Source organism: Neoarius graeffei, chromosome 2, assembly GCF_027579695.1.
Source record: "Neoarius graeffei isolate fNeoGra1 chromosome 2, fNeoGra1.pri, whole genome shotgun sequence".
Classification (NCBI taxonomy): Eukaryota; Metazoa; Chordata; class Actinopteri; order Siluriformes; family Ariidae; genus Neoarius; species Neoarius graeffei.
Window position 1 is genome coordinate 24668094 of NC_083570.1, and position 23669 is coordinate 24691762.

At 42.3% G+C, this 23669-nt stretch overlaps 1 protein-coding gene across 2 annotated transcripts in view; it reads right to left on the reverse strand.

Moving 5' to 3' along the window:
- sh3rf1 (SH3 domain containing ring finger 1) overlaps positions 1-23669 on the reverse strand; it is a 103777-nt gene that overhangs the window by 51289 nt on the left and 28819 nt on the right. For both annotated transcript variants that reach the window (XM_060914007.1, XM_060914006.1), the window contains exons 3-4: positions 2102-2377; positions 1487-1582 (exon numbers count right to left, since the gene is read on the reverse strand). In XM_060914007.1, coding sequence (XP_060769990.1) covers positions 1487-1582; positions 2102-2377 — 372 coding nt within the window. The remainder of the gene's footprint in view (positions 1-1486; positions 1583-2101; positions 2378-23669) is intronic.

The following is a 23669-nucleotide window of genomic DNA, read 5'->3' on the forward strand; positions in this document are numbered from 1 at the left end:
TTACTTTTCTGAGGCAGCCCGCCGTAGCTGCAGGCTTTCAGTTGTGTCATTGAATGGTTACTTTTCTGAGGCAGCCCGCCGTGGCTGCCTGCAGGCTTATTTATTATAGCCAATTTAGTTAAAATAGTTAATCTAAAATGTTTATAGTTATGTGATGGTTGTCCTCAGTGTTCGAACTATGCCGATATTTTCGGGGGGGTCCCTTTTTTTCCCCTTGGGGGGGGTGCTTGCGCTTGTCTCGGAGCGCGGATCTCCAAACACATGAGAAGCCCATCTTACACACATCACGCGGACTCCACACCTCCACACACGCATCGCATCTGAAGTCATAACTCATCAGGGGAAATCGTGTCCACATTGGCATGTTCAAAAAACAACCTCGCGTCAACAATGATACCACACGCAAGAAAAAAAAAAACAGTCAGGCTACTCAACAACCAACCTGGCAGCAGCAGTCGTTGTCATATCGGTTTATTTTATCTTTGATGTAAACACAACACTTCGGATATGCAAATGCTTCCCGTTACACACGATTGCTATGTCAATAAACATCATTTTGCCAATATTTTAGAGACCCCCCAACATTTCCCAAATCATGTTTTCAAGGGATCTCATGTCTGTTTCAGGGGATCTTGGATCCCCCGAGTACCCCCCTAGTTCGAACACTGGTTGTCCTTATTTAGACTGGTGTGTTTTTTTTTTTTTTGTTGTGCGATGTTGCACCCAGGTCCAGATTAGGGCAGAACCGGCCCTGGCTACATTTCAGGTGTAGTTTGTTTTATGTATGTATGTACTTGCATAGATGTGTACTTGGTCTTCCAATATGGCGACTACCGAAATCTCGCAGCGCGGTGACGTCATGCGGGATCCCTCTATAGCTCCTGTCCCACACTCCAGCCCAGTCAGTGACAGTAATGCACCTTTAAGTGGGTTTGCCAACTACCAAATAAACCCGAAAAGAAGAAGAAAATGGCGGACCGTGTTACTGAACCAACCAAGGATGAAATAAAAACTCTACTCGAAAACAACCACCCCCCCACCCCCCAATCAAAAGAATTTTCATTTTGAACTAGTTCGCCATTTTGACAATAAAAGTACTTAATCATAAAAACGCATCTTTTTTTGTTTTACAAGTATTATTATTGTAGTATTTTTCACAAATTGCTACTGTCATTTTGCCGGTTTGTTTATATTCTAAGTGGAAATGATTTTGTTGGACGTTTTGTATAAAAAGTTATTATTTATCAAATTTGTAAAAAATAAAAATGCTCCGTTTCTCAAAATCCAGTGACTGAACAGAATAAAACCATTATTCCACTCACTCGTCATACATGGCTTATAGCCGACTCAGCACTACGTGCCTCATCGGCCATCAGCTTGTGTACAACTCAATTTCTTGAAATAACTTTTTTTTTTTTAATTATACAAGTACACACACAATGCTTTCTTAACTGAAACACGGCAATCCATCAGAAATGTGCTTTACCTCTACATAGGATATAGGGAAGATGCCGATCTTATCCCCCAGCATTCCCTCCGCCCAATTCTGGTCCACACGTCGAATTACTGTCAGAATGTCATCCTGCAGAGCAGAGAGCAACAATAAGCTTAAAATAGTGATTAAGAAAAAAAAAGCCTAAATAAAATACATTTGTTTAAAATCAGTTGTTTCCACCACATGGTTTACACCATCCATTATGCCACCAGTGCCAGTAAAAACACCAGTTAACTCCAAGTTAATTAATTCAAGTTAATTTAATTAAATTAACTGGATCCACTGAGATTTACAAAACTATCAGTGTTTACTGAGAAAAGCGAAGATGGCTAACACAAAAACTAAACATAGGAGATAAAAATAAGCAATTTCATAACTAAGCCCAAAGAGAGTCAATAGAATCAATTCATGCTTGATTTTCATGCTGAAAGACCCATATTAGTGGAACACAAACCAAACTTCCACAAGTCCGACCATGCTAACACACATCATTGCAAGAAAAACGGTCACTTCTGAAGTTATGAATATCGAAATTAAGAAAAGTGAGCCGTTCATGTTGAAACTTTTGCATCAGCTTTTGTAACTACAATGTAACTGATGACTCACCTTTGAGAAGGGAAGGCAGTCCTTGTCTGCCTCCTTATCCTTCAGCTCAAAGTCATACAGGGCCTTGCACTGCGGCGGCGGCTGTGGGAGCGGCTTGATCACCTGCACGAAACTGGCCGGGAAGAAGCCGTGAACTCCGCCCACTTCACCATGGTACCAGTTCTCATCCACCTGCCGGCGCAGTATGATGATGTCGCCCTTGCTGAACTTGAGGTCGCCGGGTTCCTTGCCATCGTAGTTGTACAAGGCCTTGGCGCAGGGGAGCTGGGGTACTCCCTGCAACAAGAGGAGGACTTGGTTTAGTCCAGAATTTTAAACAAGTGTATTTATTCTTAAAATAGACTGAAAAGGTAAAAACAGTGAGGAGGTGTAGGAGTGCATGTGTATGAGGTGTGTGTAAAACACTGATGGCTTCTATGCTCCTATTATACACTCTTTACTGAAGGTTTCTTAACAGCTAACAAAGAACCATTAACTGCAATCTATACAGGCAATGACTCTCAGGATTCATGCAAAATCAGTCGGATAAATCGCTGCCTTGCTCCAAAAAGACACACACACTTTATGCCAGCACAGATTTGTCTGACTGACTGCTTGCATTGCCTTGCGTTTTAGCCCCATCTGTGTTGCTTCAGTCACTGACAAGCCCGTTGTCCAGCAGTCCCAGAATGCTCCAGGGTTCGCCCAAGGATCCACAATGCTGCGAGCTGAGACCCATTTATCAGTGTGTGAAGAGCTTTGTGGTGCTGGCCCAGTCGTCTGGAACCAGTCAAAGCTCCATTCAGCAGTGACAATGATCCACAGGCAGGGGGAAGGGAGCTCAAGTGCTTCCCCCACCACAAACTTCCTCCTCTCTGCTTCAAACACAGAGCAGAATCCCAAACACCACAGCACACAGTCTTCTATGCTTTTTTTTTTTTTAAAAAGAGCACATAGAGGGGGTTGGCACAACTGTACTGTTTAGGACTAATGACCCACAGAAGTGCACAAGGGAGGATCAGAACACTCTCATTGCCATTAAAGTGCTCAGAAATGGAGAAAAAGACAAGTATTCATTCAAACATTTTGCAAATTTAAACAGAGTTCCCTGAATGTTTGCCAACAGAAAATGTGTATCATTATGTTTCACAATCATCCAAGATCAAACTTGCCAGGGAGAAGCATATAATGTGTCTGGACTGTTGTGTTTTTTTTTTTTTTTTAATTTAGTATCATCGTCTTGAGTGCAAGACTCAGCTGTTGATATGCCAATCATCATTCATTTTTCTTCCTGTCCATCAAACCAGAATGGAACAAAAAACGTCCTACTGGCTTTCTGCTGAACAATTTTTCTTTTTGAAAATGCACAATCATTTCCAAATCCCATCATCTACATAATGGACAGCAAGCATTTATCATATCTGTGTCGGATTTATCAAGCATTGGGCCTCTTCAGGACTCGAAATTCATATATATTTTTTCACCAGCCAGCCGGACTAATACCTTCCAAAGTAACTAGCCAAACAGAAAATCAACTGGCCAAAATTTGTTCATGTATGAATTTTACTTCTGTCAAAAATAACGCAAAAGAGAGTAGTTGCCATTGTTCATGACTAATGTGCATTTATTTCAAGACCAGAGTATTTTGATACTGTTGTTAAATACATAAATGAGAACAACACAGAGCACCATAATATATCGTCAACAAATAATAATATATTGGAAAACTTGGCAACTTGGTGTACGAGTATTGAAAACAAATATACTTACTATCATGACTATAGTACCCAAAATATGTCCAACATGCTTTGTAGTGCTGCTGCCTTTCGTGATGACAGGGTTTTTTTTTTTTTGGCACACTTTACAAATTGGCATTTGCTGTTCCACGTCCTCCTCACGATATCCAAAAAATGCCAGATGACTGACCCCTTACTAGTTCTTTTAGGAACCAATTCATCTGCTTCCATTTTTAATTTGTCGCTGAAATTGACAGAGCTTACACGGTAGCCTATGCAGCACCAGCGATTGCACGAACTGAGTCAGCGCTGTAAACCGAAACTAGAAAATCTTCCCGCAAGTTCCTTTCAGCACCTAGATGTCGCCCGGGATTGGTTGGCGAGTGTGTGACGTTATTGTTGTTTTTTTTTTACCCTTAGGCAGCCTCTCGCGTTACTGCCTGAGGGACAGGGAGAAAACCACCAGAAAAGGTTTTAAACAAACGCAACAAACACGAAACAAACGCAAGTCGGCAGATGACCATAAAATACTCGATAGTTACAATATAATAATTTTATGTATCTCACACAGAATTTTCAGAGATATATCGAGTATATTCGATATATCGCACAGCCCTAGTCTGAATCTTCGCTTCATATATATTTTTTATTTTCAACTAGCCAGCCAGGCTGGCTAGTGACAGGAATTACCCGCCAAATGACAAATTAAGTCGCCTCGGGCGACTGGACCACCACGAATTTCGAGCCCTGTTCTTTCTTCAAGCTGGATATGAACATCCATCTTTCTCTACTGTCGATCACAGTGACACCAGCCAAATCATGCGCATCTATGAGCTCATGTATGAGGAAGAGGGCTGATGACGCGTTCCTCCGTGCGTTAAGGCCAAAGTATACTTCTGCAGATACGGACCATGCATTTGCTCATGACACAAATTTCATCACTAGCACAGTACTGGGATTTGTGCATGTTGATTGTGCATGTGTGAAACCAAGTGCAGTAATATGCCGATCCAGTAGGTGGGAGCAGCCGCAGATGGTGACTGGGTAGTCAAAGTGCAACATATTGAAGAATGTTTTAAAACAACTGGCACAGGGGATTGAGAGAAAGTAAAACACAAGATGGACAAAACAGACACCTTCAACCAGCAATTAACGAAGATGGTTTAGGAGGTACCCTCACCCATATAATCCAAACCTACGGGAGTACGTACACACACACACACACACACACACACACATCATCATCATCATCAGAGGATTGCCCTATTTTCAGACCATACCTTTTGGTGCCCTCGGTAGGCCAGGCAGGGTATTACAATAAATTTGGAATGTGCATGCATTCAGCTTGTATGTAACAGTAGAAAATCAAGTACAATTTGGAGACACCCACCCACCCACACCCACGTGTCCACGTTGTGCAAAGCCATATCTTCAGAAATATACTTCAGCCCTTACATAGCCCTATGATGCAGCATGAGCAGCAGTTTGAAAGGATGTAGTTGGCTGGCATCCTGTGTCTTGAAGGAAGATATCCAAAACTACATACGATGTAGTACAATAAATATTATTGTTAGACATCAAAACTATAATCGTTTATTTATGTAATAAATGTATCAGGCCTAAAACAAGTACAGGTAGTCGTCAACTTATGACCTATGTGACTTACAACCGATCGACTTTACGACCGTCTGGTTATGACTGGCAAGTGTTTCCCAGCTGAGCTAGCTGAGCGTACGACAGTTTCCGCCCCAGCTCCAAGCACATGCGCAGTCTCTCTCGCACTCCCTCACGCACTCCGTCATACAGTTTCCACCCCAGCTCCTGGTTTATGAAACGAGCAAATGCTCCCACCAGCCCAAGCGCTGCAACAGCTGATGACGTAGGCGACCCACAGCCAAGCACCAGTGATGCCAGCGGTCACTAAATTTTGTATTTTGCTATGTTTTACATTTGTATTTTGGTATGTTTCAAACTAAAATGTTTTCTATTTTTCACATCTGTATTTCGCATTTTTTGTTTTGCACATATTAAACGAATTGTACTGTACGCAGTGTAGTATGCAGTGTTTGACTTAAACCAAATAATGAGCCAAGGTAATGAAATAAGAAAAATGTTGATAAAATAAGACTTTAAGATGATTACCCCCCCAATCTTCCTCGTTCTTTTCCTTCCCCTCCCAATATACTTACGTTTATTTAACATAGGCCGACTTACGACCAGATTGGTTTACGACCGGTCAGTCGTAACCAAATGCAGTCATAAGTCGACGACTACCTGTACTTCCTAATCAAGATCCACATTTTCAGGCGTTTTGCTGAGAAACAAGTTGTTTAAGGATCTTGCGATAGACAGCAAAATACTCTGATGCAAAAAGCAATCTTGGAAAATAGCACTTATGTATCTCAGGCGAAAGAGAGTTATGATTAATAACTATATGCAATATTCCCCAGAGATTTAATACACAACCCAAATTTGTGTGCACAGCCACAATGGTACAAGGTCTTTGATGATAAACCCAAAGCTCATGGTCCAGTGCGCATGTTTAATCTCTCCATGCGCCCCCCCCCTTTAATCTTCCTCGTTCTTTTCCTTCCCCTCTATGGGCCTCTCACAGAATCAGCTGTCAGCACATTTACAGACCAAACCACTTCTGCCAGGAAGAAGGAAGATGGGGAATCATCTAATGAAAGAACGAAGCCAGGGTGGTCTCTCTGTGCATGCGTGTTTTTTTTTTATGGTTTGAGTGTCAGGTGTACAGTAGGAGGAGAATATTAGACACAGAGGAACAGGCCTTACTCAGCAACAATTTTGTATTGGTTTGTGAGTGCATGTTTCTTAAATCCTTTCATGTCAGAAATCAGACTCGACTTCGGAGTTTCCCATCTTGACGTGCCATATAGGCCTGTCACGATAAATTTTGTTGGACGATATAATTGTCTCAGAAATTATTGCGATAAACGATATTATTGTTAACGTCTTTTCAAGACAATTTTATGCCACTAGTAAAATAATGACCATGCAAATATACCCTTTCAAAGAACAGTAAACTTAATTAAGTCAACTTAAGGGGTCTTCACACGGCAACTTTTACTCTGGTGTAGCACCAGGGCTGCCCCGGTAGAGCGTTCACACGGTACAAAGTTATACCGGTGTAGCCCCTGAAAGCTGCTTAAACCGGTGCAAATCTAACCCTGCTCGGGAGGTGGTTTAATAGGGTGTTCACACGGCACATATTTGCATCGATGCTGCACCGATGTATTTTGTTGCGATATATCTTACACCGGTGTAAATTTTGCGCAGCGTTCACACGTCACAACCCTGCTTACTAGAGAGAAGCGTGTTAGCACCGGTGCAGCCCCACTTGCGGTCACACGGCAGTTTCTGCGACCGTGTTATAGTAGCAAAAACTTTATTACTATCATTTCCTATCATTATTACTATCATTTCCGATAGTAATAATGCGGAAATGAAATATGCGCATGCGTGAAAATGTACTTCTTTTTCCCGGTTGTCATGGCATCACCAAGCGCCGGGAAAACAACGTGGATGAAGACACCAGTGTTGCCAGATATTGCTGACGTTTTCCAGCCCAAAATATGTTCAAATCCGCCAAAATGCACTTAAAACTGCCAAATCTGGCAACACTGGAAGACACGCAGTTCTGTTGTTGTTGATATTCGCCATTTTGGAAGCGCAAAATACCAGGATGCAAATTATGCAATGCCCGTATGTAATCAACTCTCCTCACGCGTAGCGAGTCTACCCCTGTAGCGTTCAGACGTCCCATTTTATATCGGTGCTGCCCCGCAAACTAGCATTTACTCCGGAGTAAATTTCTTAAACCACCTCCCGAGCAGGGTTAGATTTGCACCGGTTTAAGCAGCTTTCAGGGGCTGCACCGGTATAACTTTGTACCGTGTGAACGCTCTACCGGGGCAGCCCCGGTGCTACACCGGAGTAAAAGTTGCCGTGTGAACACCCCTTAAGAAATTTACTCCGGAGTAAATGCTAGTTTGCGGGGCAGCACCGATATAAAATGGGACGTCTGAACGCTGCAGGGGTAGACTCGCTACACGTGAGGAGAGTTGATTACATAGGGGCATTGCATAATTTGCATCCTGGTATTTTGCGCTTCCAAAATGGCGAATATCAACAACAACAGAACTGCGTGTCTTCCAGTGTTCCCAGATTGGGCGGTTTTAAGTGCATTTTGGCGGATTTGAACATATTTTGGGCTGGAAAACGTCAGCAGTATCTGGCAACACTGGTGTCTTCATCCATGTTGTTTTCCCGGCGCTTGGTGATGCCATGACAACCGGGAAAAGGAAGTACATTTTCACGCATGCGCATATTTCATTTCCGCATTATTACTATCGTATAGCACGGTCGCAAAAACTGCCGTGTGACCGCAAGTGGGGCTGCACCGGTGCTAACACGCTTCTCTCTAGTAAGCAGGTTTGTGACGTGTGAACGCTCCACAAAATTTACACCGGTGTAAGATGTATCGCAACAAAATACATCGGTGCAGCATCGATGCAAATATGTGCCGTGTGAACACCCCTTTATTCAGTTCAACAGTGGAACGTAAAAAAATATATAAATATAAATAGCCTAAAGAAATAAAACAATCAAACAAAACCACTCACAACAAAAGCCATAAATAAAATACAATCTATGGCTCTTAAAAATTGCACTTAAGTAAATATTAACTTGGCACAGGGTAATAAAAAGACAGACATTCTTTTCTTCACAGGCAACATTCTGCCAATCCGGTTTCTCAAAGTTTAGTACCCAGATAAACAAAAAGTGCAAAGTAACAACGTACTGCCAGCTGTCATTTGGATAAAAGTAAGAACAATTAGAACGAGATAACATGTAGGCAAAGGCGTAGGTTTGGTATTGGTGGGGACATAAACCCAATGCCAACCCCCGGTGGCGCCTTCAGGTCAACATTAGATGGTCACAATATTTTGCTCCGTTGTGTTCCACCAAAAGAGTATCCATCATCTCTCCGAAGTCCAGACTTTTAAAATTTGAAGTTCAGAACTGTAGTAATTCATGAATAATAATAATATGCAATTCATTTGATTAATTGCAAATCTTGCATGTGGTGATTAACTCATTCTACCAATTTGCAAATGTGTTTTATAAGCGAATAACACATTATCAGGGGTCACCAAACTTTTTTCTCTGGGGGCCACATTGTCGTTCCTGATTGTGATGGGGGGCCGGGGTCGGGTCAGCTATATAAACACAGAATTGTATGACCCAGACAAGTATGACCACCAGCAGGCCTCATTGTGTAGTAGAGATTACTAGCCTGGCACAGCCATCCCCACTACTATATCCACACTTGATTCCTGGCACATATTTGTTTATCTTTACTAGTGGTTTGCAAAAGCAGTAATCGAGTCTTCACACTTTGTTTTAATTTGAAATACCACAGATATTCCATTTATTTATTTTCTAATAAAAATAACATCAAAGCTGTCAAGGTAAGAAACCTCTGCCTACTTGAGGTGATTGACACTGGCAAAGGTGAGTGGAAAATTATAAATTGTAGGTAGGCCTGTTGATATTATTAATAATATTAATAATAATAATTGTGTGCAGCACTTAATAAAAGATCAAATAAATAGGCCTATAAAATAAATACATTTAAAAAAAAAAGTGAAATTATAATATGAGCAATAGATCAACAGATCACAGCAGTTGTGCTGTGTCCTGCACGTCATTGCTCTCATCCATGGCCAAAGCAAAAAACTCGAATTCTGATGCTCTCTCTCATTCAGCTGGTCATACACGTTGTCCCCCAAATCTTCGGTTCGCCTGGTCATAGTAGGTGCGGAGAGACTCACCGCGTTGAGCGCATCCTTCTTGTCGGGACACACCTCCTCAGCCACAGCAAGCATGCATACTTTAACAAAGTCCCCATCAGTAAACGGCTTTCCACGGGTAGCTAGTAGGTGAGCTACCTTATAGCTAGCTCAGACAGCAGCCTGGTTGATCTGGGTTTGGCGAAGGAATACATCCTGTTGTGCAGCCAGTCCGCATTTCATCCTCCAAATCCTGTCTTCTCTTGTTTGCCCTCGCAAACCAGCATACTCTTTGTGGCAGGTTTCGTAGTGACGACGCAGATTATATTCTTTGAAAACCAACACACCTTCTTTACATACAAGACAAACTGCACGGTCCTTACACTGAACGAAAAAATAAATCGGTGGTCCACTGTTCTTTAAAAACTCTGCACTCTCTGTCAACTTTTCGCTGACCGCTAGCCATTTTGCTGTCCTGAACACTGACAGTTCTCTGCGCGTGCGCTGCCCGTCACTGCTTGATCGCGAGCATATGACGAAAATTCGGAAAATATGAATAGTTCATTTTATAACTAAATATCAATTTTAATTGATAAACTCAACAAAATACAAGATGCAGACATGTTATTATTTGCCAAAAAGCAATTTAAAAAAATAGGCCATGACCACTTTTGGGGATTACCTCATAGGGCCGGTTCAAGTGGTGGGGGGCAGAGGGGCTGGTCAAAGGGGGGTGGCGGACCGAGTCGGCCCGCGGGCCGTAGTTTGATGACCCCTGCATTAACTGTTGGGAGGGTGGATGTTCTTTTTCCCCTCATAAATGGAGGTAAAACACATACGGAGCCTTAAAACACTGCATTCCATTAGGCTGGCAAGAGGAGTAGGCTATCTTCTGTGAGATCTTTAACTAGTTTTAGAATGCTAGATTAAGCTGATATGTGATTGATCGAACAGTAAAACAGGACAAGGGCTCTAAAACTTTGACACGTTGAAAGGTTACAATTTTACTTAGCAACAGAATGCATCTGAATTCTGATTGGCTGTTATATTATTGCTCTTTTGTTGTCTTCTTGAGCCCAGAGGGGAGAGAGAGGAGGGAGTGACAGGGCTCTACAAAGAAAAGTTTTTAGCCTACTGCTTTCAAATGAAGCCCCTCGAAAACCAATTAGTACAGCGCATGTATGTACTCGGCATGTGACGTTTTCAAAAGAGAGGCAGGAGTAACCAAAAATTTCTGATCAAGAAGGCAGAGGCTGTTATGCTTATTACGTGAAAATGTTTTATTTGATTAAAAGGTGTCTGGGCCACGAACAACGTCCACATCACCATCGGGCTGTTGTTTACATGTATCATGTTACACGAACTTGGTCAGGGTTCTCTGCAGGTCTTAACTGAAGCACTTCAAATTAAGGGATAGCAGGCTGCTAAAGTTTGCAGGCACTTCACAAGCAAGACTTGGTGCAATATTAGCCAACATTAGCACAATTTGATATGATTTAATAATGTCTTTGTGACCTTAAAGAACACCAGTTGTTGTCGGTATCAAGTCGGATTGTTATTTATATGCCACACAAACTTAGAAAACAGTCATATTCGTATGTTGTCGTTTTTACACACTGAATACGAACTGTTGTTAACTGATTCATTTTACGAGCTAATCTAACGTTACATTCCTCAAGGACAGTTTGCTAGCTAGCAGCCGGTCACTGTACTGCAACCGCACTTGCTAACTGACATGATAGCCAAACTTGGTCGCTGTTTTCGCGACCACGCCCCCAGAGCGAATATTCATGAGCGAATTTTGCATGGTTTCACCCAGTGGAAACCTACAGTAACCGTTTGTGTACCGCGCACAGAGCGTGATTTTTTTTTTCTTCAATCAGAAATATTGGTAGGGACACATCAGCTGTTGTTTGATATTGGTAGGGACACGTCCATACCCAACTATACGCCTATGGTCTATACAAAAGAGAAACGTGGTGTTGGTCTTTTCCCCATTCAGTGGATACCCTGGCTGGAAAACTGTTGCATGCTGGGAGGCCCCGCCTCTGACAGAGCCGCGTGAGACGACAGAAAACAGCAGGGGGTTTTATTCAGTCAATGGATCAAACTAATACTCTGGTGACTTCCCTATGTAGATGTACAGCACGTAAATGCCAAAATCGTGGTAAAAAAATTTACCGAGTTCATTTTCATTTACCGTACGATAAGTCGGGATATCGAATATTGTGACAGGCCTAGTGCCATATAAATCTGAGATGTGTTCTGTTTACTCTGCTTATGAACTACACCAATCCACAGCTCCCTGACCCACACTCAGCCCTATAACCACTGTGGATGTGGTGTTATTCTAAGCATATCCCATGCTGCCTCATGTGTTTAAACAAAGGCGATGCACAAGCCCATTCTCTGCCACAAAACCAAGAACAGTTCTCCATTTGCTCTCTGTCTTTCAGCACCTGTCCTGGTCTGGGCTGTGGTTGTAGAACACGCACACAAAAAAAGGAGGGAACAGATAAGGTGCTCAAACCAGCACAATCTTTTGTCTTATTAAAAGCACATTAATCCTGATCGCTGCTGAATTCTCAAATCTGACTGGTCAGGTGTAGATTCATTTTATGAAATAGCAATGCTGAGGAATAAAACACATGTGGTTAAAGGAAATTAATCAACTCCATTGTTGACTTTTTTTTCCCCTCCAAGATGCCTTGTCATGTTTCATTCCTTACCATTTCTTTGTAATCTCGCTCTTTGAGAAATGAGAGCCTGGATTAACCCCACAGATCAGGGCATCAAGTTCCTCTTTTATCCTCAGTCAAGTTGCTCGTTTTGTCCCAGTCCGGAGAGACTCCAGTGATATTTTGCGGTTGCCTTGGGCCACCATGGACTGCTCGGGTGCTGGCTAATCCATCAGCACAAATCTGTTTTGATGGCTAATGCAATTAGTGCTTGTTGAGGTGTAGGAGCTGTTGAGGTGTGGCAGGAAGCACACAGCATCCACAAGTGTCAACATGATGTCCACAGCCAGCAAGGATTGCACGAGAGGGCATATTCACTCCCTCACTCACTCGCATGCGTGCGCACACACATACGCACACACGTATGCACACGTACGCACACAGAGGGATCTTGGGTGAGGACTACTAAATCCTAAGACCTATAAACTCATTCTCAATTTCTATTTGAGCGCAATGCACCAGCAGAAAAACTGTCCATCAACTAAGGTGGGGTTTACATTAGACCGTATCAGCGGATCATCAAATTAACGTTTTTAAAACGATTAGTGTGCACACAGCAACACTAATACACGATTCGCGTGCACACAGCAACACCAATACACGGATACGCTCGGCTCCGCAGGCATCCTGCGCTCCAAATCACTCCACCCTGAACAGCGAGTGCCCTCTGGAGGGTGCGCACTCCGGCCCTGCACAGCTCACAGAGCGCGTGAGTGAAGTGCACAAGCAGTGATTCGGGACTGAGCCGCTGTGTGTGTGATCCCAGCGCATATCACTTACCACTTGCAACTGGAAGGATGGCAAGCCTAAAGACAATCATAACTACACAATGGGCAGTATTTGCATCAGTATTTGCAGTATTTTCATACTTTTATACTCTTTAATGAAAGGTTATACAAGGCGGAAGTCCGCGCCGTTTTTCAGCAGTCGCGTCACATGACCAACGCCAGCGAATCAGGAAGGTGGATGTCACAGTGACGTTGTCCAATGACGACGCCAGCTAGAGCTCAGCACAGCGTATCCGCGCATCTCAATGTTTACACAGCACCGGACCAGACACGATCTGGATTGAATACGTGGACGCTGGCGGATTCCCATTTCCCGGCGTTTCCAGGCGTTTTAATGTAAACGGACAGTGCATCCGCGAAGAAAACGAGACAGATATGGTCTAATGTAAACTTGGCCTAACAATGTTTAGACACTTGCACATACACTTCCACCTAGTCTGAGCTGATGATGGTCATGTTATTCCAAATATACAGCAAAGTTTATTCCAAAGGAGGTCAGACGAAGTTGAAATCAGTTCTGCAACATGTTTGTCTACAATATGTTGTTTTCCCCCAGGTTGACGCCTGGAACTCGTTATAAACTGCAAGACATACTTTTAGTTATAAAATCTCCAGCTTTTGGAATCTGAATGCAGCTGAGCACCTTCTGGACTTGTTGCATCACCAGCTGTAGAACTGGGCTTATCTTAACAACTAACTTCGTCAATTTTTATTTTTTTTTAATCGTTCACCATAGGATGTAGCTCTAGTTCTTTTCTCGCATGCGTAAAACACACATACAAACAATCACACTGCGCTGAGTCAGCATGCAAACCAGAACTTACAGAAGTCATGTGACCAAAATAAGTAGGCATGAGCAGACTGATCTCCCACCCCGCACATGATTTAATGGTCCAGATCCAATAACATAACTACCATTTCAGGTTTTATTAAAAAAGACCAACCCATTTATTTTCTAATTATCATTAATATTAAAGGTACATTATGTAGGATCTAGCAGCATCTAGCAGTGAGGTTGCATATTGCAACCTTTTTAAAGGAGATACCATGGCCTCCATGGGCGGCTCTACCAGGGTGGCATAGGGTGGCAAATGCCACCCTAAAAGAAAGCCTTGCCACCCCTGCTGCCACCCCAGTTGGCAGCGACGAATTCAAAGAAAAATTACGGCCAATTTGACATTTACGTGCGCAAATTTCCAAGGTCCGACTGCGGCGAATGCAGCACGAGATAACGCCAGAGATTGGTGGTTTTGGAAAATTGAGAGGCGCGAAGCGAGGGAGCCAGGAGTCGCGAGGAAAGGAGACACGGGAGGAAAGGGGTAAAAGCTGATTAACTATCTATCAAGAAATGAAATTATAATGAATGAACAGTGCTAGCATAGTTGCGATGCTGATTTTGAGAGGATAAAAATCAGGTTGGAGAACGTTATTTAGCTAACTATACATGTAATGTGAAGCGTTCTGCTGAGCAACATGGAAATCGCCGCATTCAGCTGTTGTAGGCATGACAAGTTCATGTTATGCTCACTGGTGAGCCTTTACAAAGCGTGAGGAAAAAAAAAAAAAAAACTATAAAATGTGACACTGGTGTAAATGGTTTAAATCATGCTGAACTTGAAGCAGTGTTGTTATTGTTGTTTTTTAGTGTCTGTTCTTTTGCATATACAGTATTAAACTGTCCAGAAACGGTATAGACCTCATCTGAGAATGTGTGTTCTTCGTGAACAATAAAAGCATGAGATTAAGTTTGTCTGTATGAGTTTGTAAATGGCAGCCCGTGCCCTTTTGTAGTGTGTACATACTATTCGTCATCAAACCGTGATAACTGTGATTAAATTCAGTATATATATATATATATATATATATATATATATATATATATACATATATACATACATACATACACACACACACACACACATATATACACACACACACGTCTGTAATACGTTGCCACCCCTCAAAAATTCCTGCCCCCCTCTTGCCACCCCATAAATATTTTTCTAGATCCGCCCCTGATGGCGTCACTTTTTGTTTATAAATGCTTTGAGACCTCAAGAATAGCATAGGAATAGTTTTAAGCGTTAACAAATCTAATATAGTAATTTTTACGATAAAAATGATTCATATAGGTAGCGGTCTGAGTGAATGACCTTGACATCTGTAATGTCACAGCAAGAAGGCTATCGGTCTCCTTGCCATTTCCGCTATACTAAAAACACAGAGCTGACTGCAACTTCGAGCTTCCTTTTTGAGCCAATTTATCACCATGCCACGTAAATGTGTTGCTGGCGGATGCAGCAATATGACAGAAGGTGGATTTACGTTGCATTCATGGCCCAAGAATGTTCAAACTGCAAAGATTTGGATGCATTTTGCGAGAAGCTAACGGGCACATTGGGCGCCTACAAAGTGGTCTCTCCTCTGCACATTTTACTAAGTACTCGTACGAAACCTCTGATCTGTTGAGGAGCGTTGGCTATAAGCCCGTACTGAAAGAGGGTGCAGTACCAACAATTAAAGAAAAGAAACCTACAAGAAAAGGAAAGTAAATTCAGTTGCACCAGTTCTCCCAGAGTGTGAGCCGAGGGTTGTTGCTAAAACCCTGGATGGGACGGGACATGACATCATATCGCTCAGCCAGTGACCTTCCCGCAGCTGTTGCTAAAACCGGTGATGTCCCGTCCTGGGTTTAGTAATTGCCTGAGCCGAGCAGTAATGGCAGAGTACTCAGTATGGAGAAAATGGAGAATGAGTGGACCAGCTGTCTAATTTCTCTGCTGGATATGCTTGCCTCAGCAGCAATATCTCACTCTTACATGGAAGAAGCGAATGAACAGAGAACTGAACGAACAACTGAAAGTCAGATTGTTTTGAAACACTCGGCCACAAGGTCGGCCTTCAAGAAGCGAGAACACAGACGGGTAAGCTCCGACTCTCATTTGGATACAAAACACCACTCACTGTTTACCTGCATTTAGATTAATACATGCAACTTGTATTGTGTGTTTAAGTTACCGGTATAAGATTATTTAATTTGCTTCAGAATGTGATCGTCTCAGTTCATCCGATTATTTAAATTAGCCTTTTACATGGGTGCAAGTATAACATTTTCAAAAACCTGAAAAGTCTGACAAAGTCAGACGTGCATGGCGCAGCCATGCAAGGGGGGGTGAGCCCCCCTTAGGGCTTGAAAAAAAAAATGTAAATTACAAGTTAAAATGGTTGTCTCTCATGCAATCTCATGCAAACATTCATAACATTAATAGTTATATGATTTGCATATTCACATCAAATGTTGAATACATTTCATCAATTCATCTGAAATAAACAATATTTCAAGTACAAGGCTTGATATTTCAAAACATCTAGCAACTACTAATTTAAATGTTGAAACAACCATTTTTAATATGCTTTTGCTGTGATACCTTTTTTTTTTTTACAATATATACACAGCTTGAGTTAAAATAAGGGGCCACGTGTCTTGATGTCCTCAGAAACTCCTGGATTTTAGCAAATAAGATTCAGCTTTTTCTATATACAAAAATATCTATATTTTATAATCCATTACTGACTACAAATGAGTTTTCAACCTAACAACCACATTAGAAAAGATGATAAAGCTAACAAACTTATTTCAATTCCTACCTTACTCATGGGAATAGCTGTGTTGATTTGGTCGAACAACGTGCTACGTGCGTGAAACATGATATCACACATAACACCGTGAAACAACGGGCTAGTCAGGACCGCTCGTCGGTGAGCGGCGTATAAATTGAATGAGGTTTGTGGCGAAGACGAGATGAAAAGATTTGTCTCGTGCAGAGACTGTGCCGCGGTAACCCGGTAATACGCTGAGAGTGAGACAATGAGAGGGCCACCCCCCGAAAATCTCAACGGATTTACACAATTTGGAAAAATGACTTTTTCAGAACCGAAAAAAACGGAGCTTCCGGCACATGCCGGAAAACTTGCACCCATGCTTTTACGTTTTATCAGTGAAAATGCATGCATGTACATACATGTTGCATAAGTTATAACACCCATCCTGTTTTAATGAGAGTCAACCCACAATCAATGAAGTCAAATCAGTCTTAGTTGAGCAAGTCGGTAACGGTATTTCTTACTTTCACCATAAAATTTTTATTTATATGACTTTGGTCTATAGCTGTCAAAGGCCTCGGCCTTAAAACCAGTTACCGCTGTGACGTCACGCACTCAGGGCTGGCTGGCTCAGCGGGGCAGCTCGAATGCCAACTTTGCGGTCGATTTTAACTCTCAAATATATATTTTTAATTCCCATTTATGCAGCATACAAGAGTCTAGGATGGAGATACTATCCACTCAGAAATGCATTTAAAAATAAAGGTTCTGTGTATCTCCTTTAAGCATATATTAGAACGTACAATGGCTGTCAGGTGCCTGGAGCGTATTTCCGAGTACTTACGTTCAAGCTCCCTTGCTTTTTCTCATGGTAAATAGTATGCACGATCCTGCATTTTTCAAAATTTGGGTTCTCAAACTTGATAGCCAGACACCAACAAACACCAATTCTTCTTCTTTCTTGTTCTTCATCCTCCTTCCAGAGCTTCCTTTTGGATTTATGCTGCCACTCGTAAAAACGCAAAAAGCCCTGTCTCAAGGTTTGTCCATTCTGGGCTACTGTAGAAACATGGTGGCGCAACATGGCAGGTTCTGTGGAAGAGGGCCTGCTCCTTATGTAGATATAAAAGGACTCATTCAAAGCTTACAAAAACACAATGATTCGTAGTTACGGGTAATTATAAACTAATAAAAAAATACTTATGAATACTATATTCTATTTCTGCTCACACAACCCACTAAACTACATAGTGCACCTTTAATTGCAAAGTGTTTGAAGTGCCGACACTTCCTTGTAGGCTTGTGTAATCTAAGTCCAAATTTGCCTCCCATACATGTCAACCTATACGGATTGTCCAGAAATTATACGGATTTTAGCTCATTTCAAGGGCGTACAGGCATATAAACAAAGTCTTAGGGATTTTCAGTATTTTCTGACCTAAATTTATTTTGTGACCTAAATTTATTTTGTGTATCTTACTTGAACATCGTCAGCTGATCGTCGCAAAAACATACAAAAGCTCGATTTATAGACAAAGAACAGCGTGTATGCAGGGGCAGATAACCCAGACTATGTGAAACTGGATGTTTATTCCTCAAGCCTCGTGCAGTATCGCGACTGCGAGACTTTGCTCGTTCCGGTCATGCGCACGATCTGCATTTAAACGCGCCAAACGGTCATTGTTCAAACGATTTTCTCATTGTGCAGAGCGACATTGTTTACACCTGAGAGATTTTGAATAGCATCTGCTGAGTGAAAGAATGGGAACACCGAGAAAGAAAATGAGATACGGCAGGCGGTATCTTCCTGAATGGAAGGAGACATTTAATGGTGTTCAGGCGAAAAATGGAGTACGCGCACTGCACAGTTTGTGTGCGAGATATAAAAGTTGCGGCGTCTGGAGTTTACGACGTGAGGGAACACATGAGATCCAAACTACATCAGGGCTTTGAACCGGTTCAAGGAACGAAAACGAAAACCGGGAACTTTTTCTATTTCACATGGAACAGAAACGAAACCAGAAACTTTATTATTTTTTATGTTCCGGAACAGAAACGCTTATTAAAAATAATGGTAACCGGTTAATACCGGTTTTTATTTCGTTCCTCAAAGTTTCCGTAGCCTACAAATAAAAAAGCCATTCTTCTCCTGCGCAAGTTTCTATGACCCGCTGGGGTTCACTTCCTGTGTGACGTTCGCTGACTGAATGGAGAGAGCGGGAAGGTGGACTGCCATCACGTCTCCATTACTGAGTGTCTGAGCAAAGAAGAGCCTGAACGATGCAACCTCCATATTGGCTGTTTGTAAAAATGTATCAGTTGTTGCCCTTCCCACGGGAATCATCGCGCGCTCGAGAGATGAGACCTGACGAGTTAGTTCGTTGGTAGCAGAACAAAATGTCTGGACACAAATCGGGTTTTCAGAAAAGGAAAGAAAATAAACGGAGGGTCGAAAATACAAAAAAGGAGGCAGAAAATGCAAAACGAGTTTTAAGGTAGGACAAATGGTTACTTTTCTGAGGCAGCCCGCCGTGGCTGCCTGCAGGCTTATTTATTATAGCCCATTTAGTTAAAATAGTTGATCTAAAATGTTTATAGTTATGTGATGGTTGTCCTGATTCAGACTGGTGTTTTTTTTTTTTTTTTTGGGGGGGGGGGGGGTTTGCGCGATGTTGCACCCGGGTCCAGATTAGGGCAGAACCGGCCCTGGCTACATTTCAGGTGTAGTTTGTTTTATGCATGTATGTACTTGCATAGATGTGTACTTGGTCTTCCAATACGGCGCCTAACAAAATCTCGCGGCGCGGTGACGTCATGCGGTAGCCCTCTATAGGGCCTGACTAGCCTTTGGTAACACACCAAACGAATTATCTTTCATTTTTGGCACTTTTTCTGTTTGTGTAGATGGGAAGACATACTGAGAATCCAAATCGCCAACATTTGAAATAATAATAATTGTTTTGAATTATTTCTTGTCTTATTTAATGAAGGTTGTAATAGAATTAGCCTACATTTGGCTTAAGCTGGATGAGACAGAGACATAACTTTATAGCCATTTGTTAAACAGCTGACAGGGAACGTAATTAACCGTTCCGGGAACGAAATTTTTTTTGTTCTAACCGGTTCGGGAACGTCTATTTAATGGTGGAACCCAAAACCGGAAACGTTAAAATTCCGTTTCTGTTCGGAACGAACCAATAGGAAAAAAATTCTGGTTCAAAGCCCTGAACTACATCAGCGAAATTTGCACCAGAAACAGAATCAGCCGCAAATGACGATGTTTGCAAAGCCTAAGACCGATGATCAACCAACAAGTGTAATAAGAGCAGAAGTTACGATCCGTAATTTTATTGCTCAGCACAATTTGCCGCTAGCCATTGTGGACCACCTGACAGAACTGTTGCCGCGAATTTGCACGGACAGTACGATTGCGAAATCTATCAGCTGTAGGCGCACCAAAACAATGCAAATAATCAAAAAGAGCTTGGCCCCCAAAGCTACACTACCGATCATCCAGCACTGCTGGACGTCGCCATTTTCCTTGATGATCGACGAATCCAATGACAAAAAGACGGACAAGCGACTGGCCGTTTTGGTGCGGATCTTCGACATAAACAGAGGGGCGAAGTCAAGAATCGTAGACATGCCCGTGTGCAATATCGGCACGGGCGAGGCGATTTTCGACATGCTGGACGAAGTTCTCAGGCAAGTTATATTTATTTAGTTATTTTTTGCTCACACATATTTGGAGGCCCTCCTTTTTTCCACTTTCACCCAAACCCGACTTTTTTTTTTTTGGTCGTAATTTTTCTAGTGGCGTCCCTAATAAATTAATGATGTATTTGCCTTAGCTAAGTGGAACATACTCAGAGATTTGAGTAATAACCCATACGAGTGTACTCCGATCTAAATTGCAGCGAATCGATACAATTCCATGTAAAATAATTTATGCATTACAATAGCAGTTATTACGATATCCATATTATATCGTCATATTGTTCAGTCCAAGTCAGTGGAAACACTGATGGAAGCAATGATGCTTCTGTTTTTTTTAATTGGTTAGTTTGTAATAATGCGTTTCAAGCTACCATCTAGAAATCACTGCATACCCAAGCCTTAATAAAAGGTCAGGTGATTATTGTGAATGTTTTGTCTGTGGGTAAATTGCTGCATGTGGGGGTTTGTTTTCACAGGCAGTAAAGAGTAGCAGTGTTTTCACAGGCAACCCTTTGTTCTAAATCTCCACAGTCTATCAGTGTTTATTAGGTGCTGTTATTAAGGGTGTGGAGAGGAAACTAGACAGGGGATTGTCTTAATCCTCCACTCTTCCAGCCCTCAAGGGTTTCCAGTCAGAGATTACCACTATGCATGCACACACGCACACAGCCAAGGAACTGAGGAGGCAATTCTCCCAAGCATATTTCAGAAACACTTCCCGTTTTGTTTACTGATCCCTGCCCCAAACTGGGGGGTTGCCTACTCATGAGACAGCACTTTGTCAAGCAGGAGGTCGAAGGCGGCCATCTTGTTCTGATTACAACCCCATTAACTGAAATAGGCTCCTAATGGCCTTGTTTGCAGCTGGCAGGGAGTATAGCCGTCCCATATCTCACACCTCAATCCCATCTGGTCCTGCACCCACTCCTCCACCCTGCCACCTTTTCCCAGGAGCAATTAGTCTGAAATGGGCCCCTCTACACACACGCTGCCTCACTTTAACAGTTCCCATAAGCACTCTTGTGAGATACGGTTGACTATTTGGTATGAAATATAGGCTATTACACAGGGTGGCTGTAAAGGCGAGAGCTGGCCGCATCCTCAATGATGCAGCAAGGTCACAAAGTAGGTGGCTGAACAGAAGTCGAGGTAGAAGCAGATATCCATCTCAGCTAAACATTGCGCTTCCTGGTCTTTCAGCCTGTTGATTGAAGCAGAACACCAATCCTGATCCCATCACCCCTGGGGCTCTTAAACAAGGCACTTTCAGACCAAACAGTTCTAGAGACTTCATGAGAACAGCTATCCACTGAGGAGCTCTTCTGAAAACTACATACCTTCTGGGCCTTTTTTTTTTGTTTGCATTTGCACCGCCAGCAGAAACATTGAAGTGACGCAAGATAGATTGCTAGCATGACGTTAGCAAGAAATCCTAGCAAAGATCTGGCTTAGACGCATCAAAATTCCTCCATCACACATGCTCAAAGCCTGGACTTCTCGGTCGGTCCATTTGTCTGCCTTTTTTTTTTTTTTAAAACACTAACGTTTTATACAGATTTTTTAAAATGGTAATGCGTTGACTTGTGTTTAACCAATCAACGTACAATTACATCACTCATGGTTGCTCTTCTGGGAGAGTACCTACCCTGGAGTAGGACCTCAGAGAGCCCATTCAAAACAGCGTTGCAACAATGATCATTCCCAGTTCCTGCAGTGCAGACACACAAAAAAGTGAAAACTTCCTCCAACAGTTCCAAGTTTCTCCTGTGCACCTATAGAGATCTTGCAGTCACGTGACCGGAAAGTACACAGCCGCCATCTTGTCGGTAAAAAACACCGCTGAATACTGCTGCACTCGTGTACAGAATGGATCAATTTCAACCGATGGACTACACGGCTCATTTTTCTAATGAACAGATAACTAGATATATGTCTAAAATAAACGATCTACAGATTAGTGACCCTTATGGCTTACCGGAAGGAGTTTTCACAACTGGATTTTGAACTGCCAGTGGAATACCCAGACGTGTATAATTACCTCATTAACTTTCCCTCGCTGTTCAGCGGTGAAGCACTGCGTGCTTATAAATCTCTGGACAGTTATCTTTACAGAAATTCAGGATTTGTCAGCGACTCAGATGTGGCATCTTGTAAACAAGAATCCTCATTGGATGGGTAAGTCACTTAAGTATTGAGTATAGCACTGACCAGCCGATTATAGAATAGAATAAGGTAATTCCAGCTGTAATTCCAAATCGTCCGTTTTGTTTACCATGGATCTGGCGTTGGAGAGGTAGAGGCTTAGCAGTGGAGGTTTGAGTGGCTGTTTTCTGAGCTTAGTCAACAGGCCGGCTCTGCCTGCAGCCTCGCTTTTGCTTCCGCTCCCGGCGCTGCCTCCTTCGCTTTGCTTCCGATAACAATCCACGGAGACCCCGCTGGTCTCGCTATCTCATCCGGAATGTTGTGCATGCGATGGAAATCGCTACAAACCGTCATTTTCTGCTGGAAACCCATGTCCAGTAAGTCCATACGGTTGTAGTGGATATTGAAGTCCGGTACAGACGAACAACACGCAAAAATACACACAAAAAAGATAAAAAACGTGCACAGGTACGGAGAGCTTGTAGCCGCAGCCATTGTAGTAGAATTGTATATAGTAGGGTTTTCCAGAAGAAAAGGTAGAAGTAAAAGCAGAAGTAGAACCAGAAGTAGAAGTAGAAGGCGGAAATATGGTGTTTGACCGACAAGATGGCGTCTGTCACAATCTGGATCGGCTGTGACGTCACATGCAAGTGCTCCATAGTGTCCATACCTTTTGTCAGAGTAGCTCCTGTTGCCTCTTGACACACACACCAAAAAAAAAAAAAAAACCCAGCGTTCTGGTTTCTTTGCTACGACGTTCACTGCCAACAAACTTCCATTTGTTAGGTCTCACATACATTATTATTATTATTATTATTATTATTTCTCCAAGTATCAAAAAGGCCTTTAATTAAAATAGCCAAAATGATATCATCTAAAAGATTCTGCAGGTGACAAAGGCAAATACAGATTATGTAAAGAATAAAACATTATATGGTGTCCTACTACAAGAAAACAATCAACAACGATTGCTACAAGTTGACTAAAGTGTTTTAACAATCATTTTATTCCTCTTATCCCACAAGACTTTGCCAACGATTGCACGCACT